This window comes from Equus asinus, chromosome 11, assembly GCF_041296235.1.
Source record: "Equus asinus isolate D_3611 breed Donkey chromosome 11, EquAss-T2T_v2, whole genome shotgun sequence".
NCBI classification, from domain to species: Eukaryota; Metazoa; Chordata; class Mammalia; order Perissodactyla; family Equidae; genus Equus; species Equus asinus.
Window position 1 is genome coordinate 54,017,318 of NC_091800.1, and position 12,807 is coordinate 54,030,124.

At 34.4% G+C, this 12,807-nt stretch overlaps 1 protein-coding gene across 13 annotated transcripts in view; it reads right to left on the minus strand.

The window, feature by feature from the left end:
* Nucleotides 1-12,807, minus strand: part of MYCBP2 (MYC binding protein 2) — a 255,017-nt gene that overhangs the window by 110,050 nt on the left and 132,160 nt on the right. For all 13 annotated transcript variants that reach the window (XM_014859953.3, XM_070520019.1, XM_070520018.1 and 10 more), the window contains 7 exons: nt 12,119-12,310; nt 9,767-9,973; nt 8,767-8,898; nt 7,211-7,389; nt 4,668-4,810; nt 2,859-2,959; nt 1,944-2,162 (listed from right to left, as the gene is read on the minus strand). In XM_014859953.3, coding sequence (XP_014715439.1) covers nt 1,944-2,162; nt 2,859-2,959; nt 4,668-4,810; nt 7,211-7,389; nt 8,767-8,898; nt 9,767-9,973; nt 12,119-12,310 — 1,173 coding nt within the window. The remainder of the gene's footprint in view (nt 1-1,943; nt 2,163-2,858; nt 2,960-4,667; nt 4,811-7,210; nt 7,390-8,766; nt 8,899-9,766; nt 9,974-12,118; nt 12,311-12,807) is intronic.

Sequence of the window (12,807 nt, forward strand, 5' to 3'; positions counted from 1 at the left end):
AAGGTTTTGGCATCATTTGTTTTATTTGTTTTAGTCATAGGTTATCTACCATTCATAGTATCTGTTACAAATGCTTCTTTTCATTAGCAAAAAAGCTTGACAACTTCACATATTATGAGTATATTATATATAAATATAAACGTGCGCACACACACACACACACACACTTCATAAAAGCCTAGATTGCCATAGATTTGACTTGGGACTATGTAATTATTAAATTATTATAAAACAAAGCAAGATTTAAAAAGCAAGTCCTAAAAATCTAGAATAAAATAAAACAAAAGATGCCAAATGTATACCCAGTTAGTGGTATTCGCACAGAGACAGATTATTCCCATTTACTTTAAAACACAGTCATTTCTCCATACACCTTAGTTGGGATATACCCAAAAGACAAACAAAAACACACACACACATAGAGGAAATGAATAATTAAGTGACTTTCTAATTCTAAAATTGACGATGTAGGAGAAAGGAGACTCAGGTGTAACATCCTGTGGTCTTTATTTTGAATTAGTATCATCAATACAAACTCATAAGGTATTTTATCTTTAAAACAATACATATACACATAAATGTGTCTCTACATAAATATATACACACACACACATAAATATATATACACACATATAAAAACAATATGTGCCTGTGAGTATAAATACATGTCTGTTTATACGTGAGTGTATGAACTAGTTCTGTGCAACATAAATATCTAGAAACAACCACCAAGCCAGGAGAAATGAGCATCCTTAGAGCCAGATTTCGGCTTTTAAATACCCATCACCATTGAAAGGAACAAGGGCACTTTGAAAAAATGGTTGGTTTCAGATCTGAGGCACGAAAGGTATAAGATGGGCCTGGAACCTCTTATGATACCAGAGAGCAAGTATGCTACAGGACTACAAAAAGTGCGTCTACAGGACTCAGGAGGCAAGCTGAAGAGGCTCCTATCTGACAAAGACACAGAAACCAATGTCTTTAACAAGTACAAAAAATAACAGATGGAGAGGGACCCATAGATTAAGAGAGACTTAAAAGACATAATAACCAATCACAATATACAGATTTTATTTGGGTTCTAATTCAAACAGCTTAAAACGTGTATATTTGATGACATGATGGAATTATTTGTATTTTTAGTGTGATAATATAGTTATTTTGTACAGTTCCTTGTATTTTAGAGACACATAATGAAATATCCATGACAGTGCTTTAAAATAATATAGGAAGGGACAGAGTGGGACAGAGTGGGACAGAGTGGGTGGGGAATAAACGAAACAGGCTTGACCAAGAATTGACAACTGTTGAATCTGGGATGACGGATAAATGGGGTGACTGTACTAATCTGTCCTTTTATATGTTTACCACATTCTACGATAAAAAGTTGAATATTTTACAAGCACATAAAACTTATAATTAAATTGATGAAGTGGACAAATCCTCCTCCTCCTCAATTTACATGATACAATTTAAAAAGCAAGGAATAAGGATTTTGAATACTCTATAATAACATATTTATAAATGTTTTATATGTATTTTTTTACATTATATATATAGAGTACTTTAAATCCTACTTTGGGTGTGTAAATTTTCAGAGCACACGCTGTGACACAATATCAGTTCAAAAAATATGATTTTTAAATTTTAATGCTTATATCCTATTACAATCTATAATATGCAGATTAGCTTTATATATTGCACTCTACTTATAAAATGTCATCAGAACAACTCTCATAAATCCTACAAAACTATACTCTTAATTGTAAAAATTATGTCCTAAACCTTCTTGTATATCTGCTAGTACCTAAACATCTACTGATTCTCTGTATTTAAACCCTACAAAAGAAGTTATACTTCTGAACAAAGTATCCTTTAAGATACTGCTATAGAACGTCCAACCCAGGTTTTAAGTTTCAGGTCTCCCTGGAGTTGGTGCCCACCTTGTAATGCATCACACACGCAGGTTTGTAGGGGTGCTCACTCTCTATGACAGCATAGTGATTAGAGGTTGTGCAAGCAGAGAGGCCTTGTTCAGGCTGGTTTCCTGTGGTGCTGTCTGTTGACTGATTAGGATTGAAGGCAGGGGGTGCATACTTCTGATTCAAAATGGCGACTGAGGGCAGCAGCTGTTGGACAAGGCCAAAGACTTCTACAGCCACCTAATATTAAAAAAAAAGATTAAATGTGATAATAAATGTGAAAGTTGTTTAAAATTACTAATTACTATAATTATTGGTTAACCCTATTAGTAAAAATTTCCATCTAGAGGTTTTTCTAGTTAAGCTTTCATTCAAAGAGAAATTTGCTCTATGGGGCAAAAAAAAGATTTATCTTAAATGTCTTAGATGTTATATGAAAATAACCTAATCTATATTTTTGAACACTTCTGTCTTTTTGTCATCTGCAGTAAACTAGGTTTTATTCAATATTTAATTACATCAAAGAATAAATAGTTTATGATTTCTTCCATGTCTTGAATCTTTCACTATTTTAAAACACTCCTATCATTTTACATTGCTATTTTTATTCAAAACAGAAAAAGGATAAGGCACCAACTTCATAAATTAAAAAAATCTTAGTTAACTTAATCTTTCCTTACATCTCATATTTCTAAAATATATTTCCCATTCCCAAATTCTTCAGATGTAAAGCCAATAAGTAAGCATAGTAACCCAGTAAACAACACTAAGAACAGAGAGGTTTAACTAATAACTTCTACCATTTAACATGTCCACCTCTGCTTATTATCTACAACCCAGGTGCCTCAAAGATTAAAATATTTTAAAGGAAAGATACAAACTCTAAAATAATTATATTTAAAAAAAGATTCAAAGTTATAGAATTAAATTACACACCTTGGGAATAGCAGCAGCTACTGGTCCTATGTAGGCTATAATAAGGGGAAGCAGCATGGAAAACAGACTGGAAGAGCTAAGCAGTTCTGGAATGTCATCAGCTAAAAAAGGCATTAAAACTATAGTTAGAAGGCAATTTCGCTGTAATTTATATTTTCTATACTAAATCTATATTCTTTTCTCTTGAGCAAAAGTATAGTTGACGTTGACTGAGCGCTTATAAGGAACCTGGGACTATTCTAAGGGCTTTCTTTACATGTGCTACCTCAATTAATCCTCACAATAAGATACTTGTATTATCCCACTTTTTAGAAAGGGAAATCAAGGCACACAGTGTTTAAGTATCAAACCCAAAATCATACACCTGTAAAATGATAGAGCCAGCATTAGAACCTAGAGTAACAGCCATAATTTTAAACCACCACTCTTGGTGTCACACATGGCTATACATGTGAATTAGGTAAATTACTTCATCTGTGTGCGCCTCAGGTTATTCATCTGTAAAAGATGATAATAACAGTATTTCCCTCATTGGACGTTGTGAAGATTAAATGAGTTAATACATGTAAAATGCTTAGAACAATTCCTGAACATTTTAAGCACTCCAAAAACGTTTGCTGTTATTAAGCTATAGTGCCTTCTATTTTTCTAAAGAAAACACTTTGCTGATGGACATTTTAATCATTTTCTATGAACACGGCACTGGGAAGATAAGCTGTCTAGATTGTGAAGACTTTTACATTACAGGCCAATTATTCCCAAATACTCATCTCCAGATCTGCTATTGCATCAGAACAGGCTGGGCACTTATTTAAAATATAGTTTCTCACCCCAGCCTAACTCCCTGGTTTGGATGGGCCAAATATTCTTTATTTTTAGCAAGCTTTCCAGGTAATTCTGACAGGCAGCTCGGCTTAAGAACAAACGTTACAGATAATATAGTAAGGAGGGAGAGGTGAGTAACAATTAATGTTTTTGTAAATACAGTGACATGTCGCTTAATGACGGGGATATATTTTGTAAAATGTATTATTAGGCAATTTCATCATTGTGCAAACATCATAGTGTATTTACACAAACCTAGATAAGACAGCCTACCACACACCTAGGCTGTATGGTTACTAATCTTATGGGACTACTGTCGTGTATGCATTCCATCATCGACCCAAAAGTTATTATGTGGTGCATGATTGTATAACATTGCTGCCAGTGTGGAGGATGACTAGATAACTAGATGGGGAAGGAGGGAAAAGCGGCAGTGAGATTATTAGGATGTTATCCATCCATGAAAAAGAGCACACGTTCTTGTACCACGGCAGCCTGAACTATGGGAGAAGAGAGAGAGGAATACAAACTGGAGAGTTTCTGCTGGAAGAACTCATAGAACTCAATTTAGACAAGTGAACTTGGGGAGATGTTTAGGGTTATCCAGACCTTCGGGTGAATGGTGATACCATTACTGGAAATAGGACATACAGGAAGAAAAGAAGGTTCCAAGGAGAAAACAAAATGCTTTTTGACTACTAAATGAAGGATAAAGCAAAGACTCAGTTTAATCAAGAGTTGTTCTCTTACTGAGTTAACTAAGAAAATAACAGTATTGAGTAATTGCTTTTGAACATTCTAAAAAATTCTGCGTTGGAGTATTAAGGGTTTGGCTGACCCAAAATGAAAGCATGTGTTTGCAGATCTACAATGAATAAAACACTTGGATTCTATAAGATGGTTCCTCTTCAATAACTCTGTGCATAAATTAGGGAACAAAGAATCTAAAATATGCCTATGAAGAAAGTAAAAGAAAAGTCTTACCATCCACAGCAAGAGCTCTGTGCAAGAGGTCTTTTGCAGCTCGAACAACAGTGCTTACCACAGAGAGAGCTCTGCTACAGTTTTTATCTTCTTCATTGGCCTTGCTCAGAAGTTGCGACTGTAAATCTCCATCAAACTCACTCCTGTAACATGAGAAACACATGAGATTATTTAACATGGTAGGTAAAATACAATCTAACTCTAGGAATCATATCTAGATCAGAGCTCCTCATTTAAAGTTTAAAAAGTTAAAGTTAAAAAAAGTAAGTATGTAATCATATAATTTCAAAAAGTGGTAGGGCTTTGAAGAAAAATAAAGCAGGATAAGAGCATAAAGTTATTTTAATAAGATCAAGGACAGCCTATCTTAGGAAACCATATTTAAACAAAGGCCTGAATTATCTTAAAAAAAACAAAAGGATCTGAGGGAAAAGTATTCAGGCAAAAGGAACAAGAAGATAAAGGTTCAGACAGGAACTAGATTGGTGAGCTCAAGGAATAAGATGAAGGCAAGTGTGACTGGAATGAAAAGAGAACAGTGAAGGGTGACAGGGTGGGCACGGTAACCAGGAGTCACGTGATGTGACGTCTGGATGCCACAGTAACAACTTTCCATCTTACACTGCACTGGGAATGGGAAGCTGGGAGAAGATTTTGAGCAAGAGCATAACTTGATAGGATTTACATTTCTCTAAGATCACTCTGGCTGCTGGCTGCCCTGAGGAGAACTGACTGTAGAGGGGCAACAGTGCAAGGAGGGAGAGAGTGGTTTAGAGGCTATTACAGGGACCCAGGTAGGGGTAGTGATGCTTGGACTATAGACCGTTACTTACGGGAGTGGTAGAAAAGGTCAGATTTAGGACATTTTAAAAGTACAGCCGCCAGGTCTTGCTGATGTAAAGTGTGAGGGAAAGAGGGAAGTCAAGAATGACTCCAAGGTGTTTGGCTGTAACTGTGTATGGGGAGGAGTACTTGGGACACATTAGTCTAAGATGTCTATGAGCCAACTCCCTAGAGCATTACAGAGGACGTGTGTGGCATAGTGGTTAAGGGTAGGTCATCTAAAGCCCAATTTCCTGCCTACAAGCCCCTGGACCATAATTTACTAGAAGTGTGACTTTAGGCAAGTTGTTTAACCACTCAGAGTCTCAGTTCCCTCCTCTATAAAGCAGGGACAGGAAAGCGCCCACCTCATGGAGTTACCGTGAGACTAGCTGAGATAACAGGAAGAGCACCGAGAGCACTGTGTGGCCTAAAGTGCTCAGCACACATTAAGTGCCACCATCATCACCACTGTTGTCACGCAAATGAAGACATCAAGGTGGGACCTGGATATTCAGTCCAGGGCTCAGAGGAGACGAAAGCTAGAGATAGACACTTGGAAGCCATCAGAGTAGGATGGCATCTAACATTAAGCGATTTTAATTTTTTTTAATTTAGTTCATTTTAAATTTAAAGCCAAGGGTATGTGAAACTTGGTGGAAAACATCAAAATATCTAAAACATTGTATTTTGTATAAGATATAAAGTCTGGACAGCAGATGCTTCTAAGGGGCTCTCCAGCTTTTTGAAATATCTAACTCTTCTTTTGTGCATAATATGGTTTTTAATCTACGGTTCGAGAAAGAGAATAACGTACTGTTTATCATAGTGCTATGTAACAAAAAATGTTTTTCATGATTAGGGTAAAAGAACTAGAAAGTTTTTGTGTCTCAGCAGCAAGATGCCACTATGTAGCTATTTGACACCTACTATTTCTATTCTACTGTGCACAGAAAAAGCACAAAACTGACATCTAGGGAAACTGTTTTGTACTATCTGTGTCTCTAGATCATTTACGAAGGAAACAGAGGAAGCAGCAAGCCTCTGAAAATGAAATGCAACTTCAGTGATTTGATGCTGTCAGGCTGAAAACAAATGCAGTGAATGGTACTGCCCACCACCTACAATTCCAGCTAAGTTTCTAGAAAAAATTCACACTTAGTGAGAAATGTATATTTAAAGTTTTTTTTAAACCCTAAATTATCATTCTTTGTTTTCCAGTGTTTGCATAAGCAATGATTCTTGTTAAAGATACTATAAGAAATACATCACTATTATATTCCAGGGCCCCAAGGACTAGATTCACAGACATCAATATTCTGCGGACTGGATAATAAGATCAAGGCAACTCTAATACTTGGGTAGAGTTGATCAATAATGTTTGGTATTTTTAAAAAAGAAATGAAAAAATTCCATTTAAATTTGAAACTGTAGACCACAACCTATAAAAGTGACAATGGCACACAGGCTCAGTACATATAAAATTCAAAGATATTAAAGAAATAATGATAAAAAACATGTTAAAGAATTCACCTTTAGAGTTAACAGTGAATTTATATATTAAAATGAGACCTTTTTATATGAATGAGCACAAGTATGTGTAAGGAAGATACAATGTATAATTTAACTATACCCACCCACTTAGCATTTTTCCTTTGGTAGTAAATTGCGTATGTTCTACCACTTGAAAACAGCCCCCTTACCTCTACACACACACCTACCGATAGTAGAGTATCTGTGGAATCTGCCCTCTGGTTTGGTTCGTGCCGTTACTACTCAAGCTGCAGGTGCTGAACGTAAACGTCACACCGTCAGGGCACTGAACCGTGGTCATTCCTCCATCTCCATTGGCTGTGCGGCTCCCATAGTTCCTCAAGCGTACAGCATATTTAACATTCTCCTTCACGACAAAAATGTAAGACATGTTTATATTTATTCATAATGTACACAGGGTATAAAAAAGAACTCTAGCAGTAAACTGGGCAAATATACTGAATTTCTTTGTCATATTTATAGACAATTTGGTTAAATGAGTTTTTAATGAATCAAACAAGATGATGTTTATTAAACACTTACTGATGTTTATTATGTTTAACAGAAACTATCCTAAGTACTTTTATGTAATTTAATCAAATTAATTGTTAAAACGATCTCATAAGGTAAGTACCATTATTATCCTTATTTTACAGCTGAGGAATCTGAGGCACAGATAAGTTAAGTAACTTGCCCAAAGTCACACAGCTAATAAGTGATGGAACTAGAATTTGGGAATATGGGCAGTGTAACTCTAGTTCCTGCTCTTAATCATATTGTAAAAAGTATTAACCATAATAAAAGATGTTAAAGACATAAGTTAATATTTTTCTTTGACAAGTTTAATTTTTGAAGTAATTTTAAATATGGGAAAAAATAATGGTGAGTCTATTATATTTTTATTTTAAGAGACACTCAGAGACAGAAATAGATAGGCAGACAGACATGGGAAAAAATATCCACAAGAAAAAGTTGTCCATAATAGGATGCACTATACATAGAAAATGTGAGATATGGATACTCGTGCCTTATGACCCATGATATAAACTTCATAATGAAGGTTTTTTGTTTTTTGGTATTTAACGTCTTTTTGATGAAGTCTTTGATAAACTTACCTTATCCAAAATTCTGCCCTATAATGAAAATCATTACAGTTGAATTCATAATTACTCTATTGACAATTACTTTACCATTAAGTACAATTCCTCTGTTTTGCTAAATAATTATTTACTACTAGAAAATTAAATTATATAAAGTAATAATAACTTTAATAGTTAATACTATCTAATAAGACCACTTATTTTTTAAGAGTTTTGGCACAAGAGAAGGAAAGAGAGGAAATAATATTTATTGAGTTTCTATACTGTGCTAGACATTGAGGCAAGTATTTTATTCTATTATTTAATTTAACCTGAACAACACTACAATGTAGGTATTCTCCTTCCCAATCTACAGGGAAGTCTCAGAGTGGTTAAATGATGGTGAGTCCAATGTCTTACAGCGAATATGCGGAAGACCAGATATCTGAAGCTAGGTCTGTGTGACTCCAAAACCTAACAATAGTTTCAACTGTATCAGACTTTAAGAGATCTTTTGCAAAAATAGAATACAGTACCATATCAGGAATATAGTAGATACCCCACAAACATTAAAAGCATCACATAAAGGAATCCTTTCACTATTTTTTAAGTAAACTACCTAAGAATACCTCTTATTTACAAAAGAGATATGCCGTTAAATTTACCTTTAAAGGAACAACTTTGTCAAGTCTGATTTCAGCTATATCACTGGGTGAATCATCTGTTGTATACGTTCCTTTGACTAATTCTAGAGAGGTCCATCTGTGAGAATGAGTTGAATCTCCTGCATGTTCACTCTAATTAAAACAAAAGAAAACAAAATCCACCATACTCTTAATTTTATTATATGAACAATTTTGACTTATAATCAATTATTGCTTTTAAGCAGTTTAGTTCCTTGCATATAAAATTATCTATTAGCATTTCCCCATACATACTAAAGAAATAATTTTTAGTACTTTATTCATGTTTTTCTGATTTCCTGAGGAATCTACAACCCAAATCACATAAATCGTCTTTTCTCATCTGATGTCTTAAAATGATTCTCACTTCCTCATAAAAAGAGTGCTATATCTAATTACAGAGCCTAATGAAGTATGAAAATAATTAATTTAAAATAATTGCTCAAAAGAACCAAGATAGAGATAGATTACTATGTATTAGGAAAAGAGTTACATGTTATCTTTCTGTCCCATTTTAATACAACTTTGTGAAAACTCAGGTACTTTAAATAATTTAGAGAATATAGCAATATACAGCTAAATCAGTCAATAAATACTATCTTTACTAAGAATCACCTATTAGCACTCTATGACAAAATTGCTTAATCATTGACACAGGTAATATCAGTCTGAATATTGCTTTTGTTTCTTGAAAAATTACAACAGTAAAAAAAATACTCAAGACTTGTGATCAGAGGCTTAGCTATACAATTTCTAGTCTTTTCATTTAAAATCTTCCCTTGAAGTGTAAAAACTATGAGGCAGGAGTGATCCAAAATGGCACACAAGCAATCATGTAAAATCACTCTTACAATTTCTTTAATGTCATCCCTCTATGACTCATCTGCTAAACCCTCAAAGATTTGGACCATCACCCTATAATGATGCTAAGCTCTGACACAAACCCACACAGCAAGATGAACACTGTTAAGAGGGCACTTACATCATCAACCAACACCTCTAATTCATATTCATGAATTCCACCTCCACCATAGACAGAAAAACCAACCACAACTATTCCAGGTTTGTCTACTGAAAAACAAATTGCATCTGGGGACCCATTCCCAGTGTTCCAACTTCTTCCCTGACTTGTTTTTGTGAACCGGTTAGCACTGGCTTTAACAGAGTGAAGAGAATTAAGTCCATCAACCTGTGAACAACAAAAGCAATTACATCAGCAGTCTGTACCTGAGCGTTAATAATATACCTTTAACAAAACTACACAAAGGTTTTTAAGAAGTTCCATAAAATAATCTGCATTTAATAAGTGGGGTTAAATCTTCCTAAAGGTACATTCTACTGAGATTAATTAGCAATAAAACCAGATTTTATCCTTCAAATTCACAAATCAATATCACTTGACATATTTTCTTCTTTCAGTCATATTAAACCACACATTTTACTTAATTTATAATATCAGAACTGTGATTTGTAAGTTATCACATGAACATAGTAATGTACGAATGAATTATCATCCACTTTGAAAAGAGATACCAAAAGTTCCAACAACATTTTATAGAACAATAGTTTTCAAACTACGCCACACAAAGCTCTAGGAATTCTACAGAGATAGGTATTCAAGTAAGAAGTGGACTCAAGGTTTGCCTCTTCAGTCAGACTGTCCCTCCTCTTCTCTGTATACTTTTCAAGTAAGACTTCACTTGCAGAAAATGTTCTGTGTCTTAAGTTTGAATATCACTAATGTACATTATGATAACTCTGCGTTCAATATTTGAACATATATATACAAGTACAACCTCACTAATTACAGACTTTCATTAGAGAGGATCAGAGAACCTATTTTGGTTTGAAACCACTTTTTAATTATAGAGCCTGCTTCTGATCTAATTGGCTGCACAAATTTGGAAGACCTACAAAAGGAAAACAATTGAAGTTTATGATTCTAGCAAGAATTACATACTACTCTGGGAAAGAAAGAAATATGGATATCTAAGCCAGGACTTTTGGGAACTCCCAAGGTTGTATTTTAGGCACTTGCAATTCTGGACATTCTTTTTCATTAGAAAGGGAAGTTCACAGGGGATAACTAGATAGTAACCTTCTGAGGGAGAAGTACGCATTATAGACTTTTTCCTCCAGGACCTAGGACAGAAGGCAAGCATATCATAGGCTGAATGAATAAGCGAAAAAAAATTTAAATTTTCTGACAAAGGCTTCAATGGCCTTCTAGGCCAAAGTCAAAGCTGATAAAAAAAGAGAGGAAGTGCTTCCCAGGGTGAGACACTAAAATCTGCTCAGGTGCATGAAATCATTTAGAAATCCTAAAGGCTAAACTGTCACTATGAATCAGTAATAAATGACACCAGATGCATTCATTCAGAATAGATTCTAAAATAAATCTATAAGTAAGAAAAAGCGAAACTAGTAATTATAACAGTAAAATACAGGAAAGATGTTCCTTAGTGAAAAACTTAAGACCTGGGGGCATTGAGTACATGCTGGTTATTAAACATTCATTTCAATGATATGAGATATTTCACATTATGACATAATTTTCAAAACCAATCTACTGTCTGCTTTTTTGGAAAAAAAACATTCTCCACATTCAGTCAAAATATTTAGATAAATTATAAAACAGAGTGAGCAGGGCACGGAAATAGTGAAAAATAACGTTACTTTACAAAATGTAAAGGCACTTTAAAATGTTTCAAAGTCGTTTTCTCAAACATTATATTTGATCTTTTTAAAACTTTGTGATAATGGCTGTACAACAACGTAAATGTACTTAATGCCACTCAAGTGTACAGATAAAAATGGTTAGAATGGTAAATTTTGTTATCTATATTTACTACCATTTAAAAAACCTGTGATATAAGTGAGATTAAAAATTATTATTCCTATTTTACATACATATTTGTCCAGGGTCAATCAAGTGGGCAGAGCTAAGGTTTGAACCTCTTTACCTTTTCCCCACTGTATGTTATTATTAGTCCTACTTCTATTACTCATCACCCAGCGATGTGAACTACTTTTGCTTTTATTGGGACATGGCAGTGAGGCTGTGCAATGGAGCAGGTAAGGGGAAAACATACATTTTGTATTACTGTGACATCCTGGGTAAACTGACGAGAGAGAGGAAGCACATAAGAGTAGAGAAGGGGTATAAGAAAGGGAAAAACAAACAGCCTAGCTTGAAGGTATTTCCTTTTCTTAAGGGAAAAAAAAATACAATGGGGTTAAAAAGAGTTTCTACAAAGCCAAAGTATATGAAAAAAGAAACTATGAGGAAAGTTTGAACACGTACTTATTATCCAAACTCAAAATATAACATCACCTCAGATCCCAGGGCTGATGCTGTCAGTTCACTGACAATACTGGCCAGTAGTCCACAGGTGTTGGAGACCAGGTGGGAGGAGAACAGCTCATTTTCTCTCCTCAGGCTGTTCCTGACTGGGAGCACAACAATAACCAGCATTTTCTCCAGAACTTCACGGAAGCTTGTCATCCCTGAGATATTCTCTTCATTCTATGACACGTGAAAAAAAAAAAAACATTTCCAAGATACTGCTTTATTTTCCGTCACATGAGTACTCAATTGCAAAATCTTGTCTTTCTAGATGATACCTTTAAAATTCAGACTTGAGTTTATGACTATAAACCTACCCAGTTGTATATGGAGTGTCACTAGATCTGCTTTTCACTTGGAAGTTTTTTTGAATGACTAGTCTCTGTATATTATAAAAACAGCACACATTTACAAGGTGTTTGTGTTTTTATTACCTTTGAGTCTTTTTCACTTATTCAGCTCTTCAATAATGATTGTATAAGACAGAAAAAAACTCTTCCTATTTAAGCTTTTTCTATAGGACAAGATCCTAATCTGAGATGATTATTTCTGGTATATTTAGAGGTAAAGCAACTGAGAAATAGTCTGTATAAATATATTTTCTAATAAAATTCTTTCTGTACATGAATGTAATAAAAATATGGAATTCTACTACAAATATTCCTATGCAGTTTTAC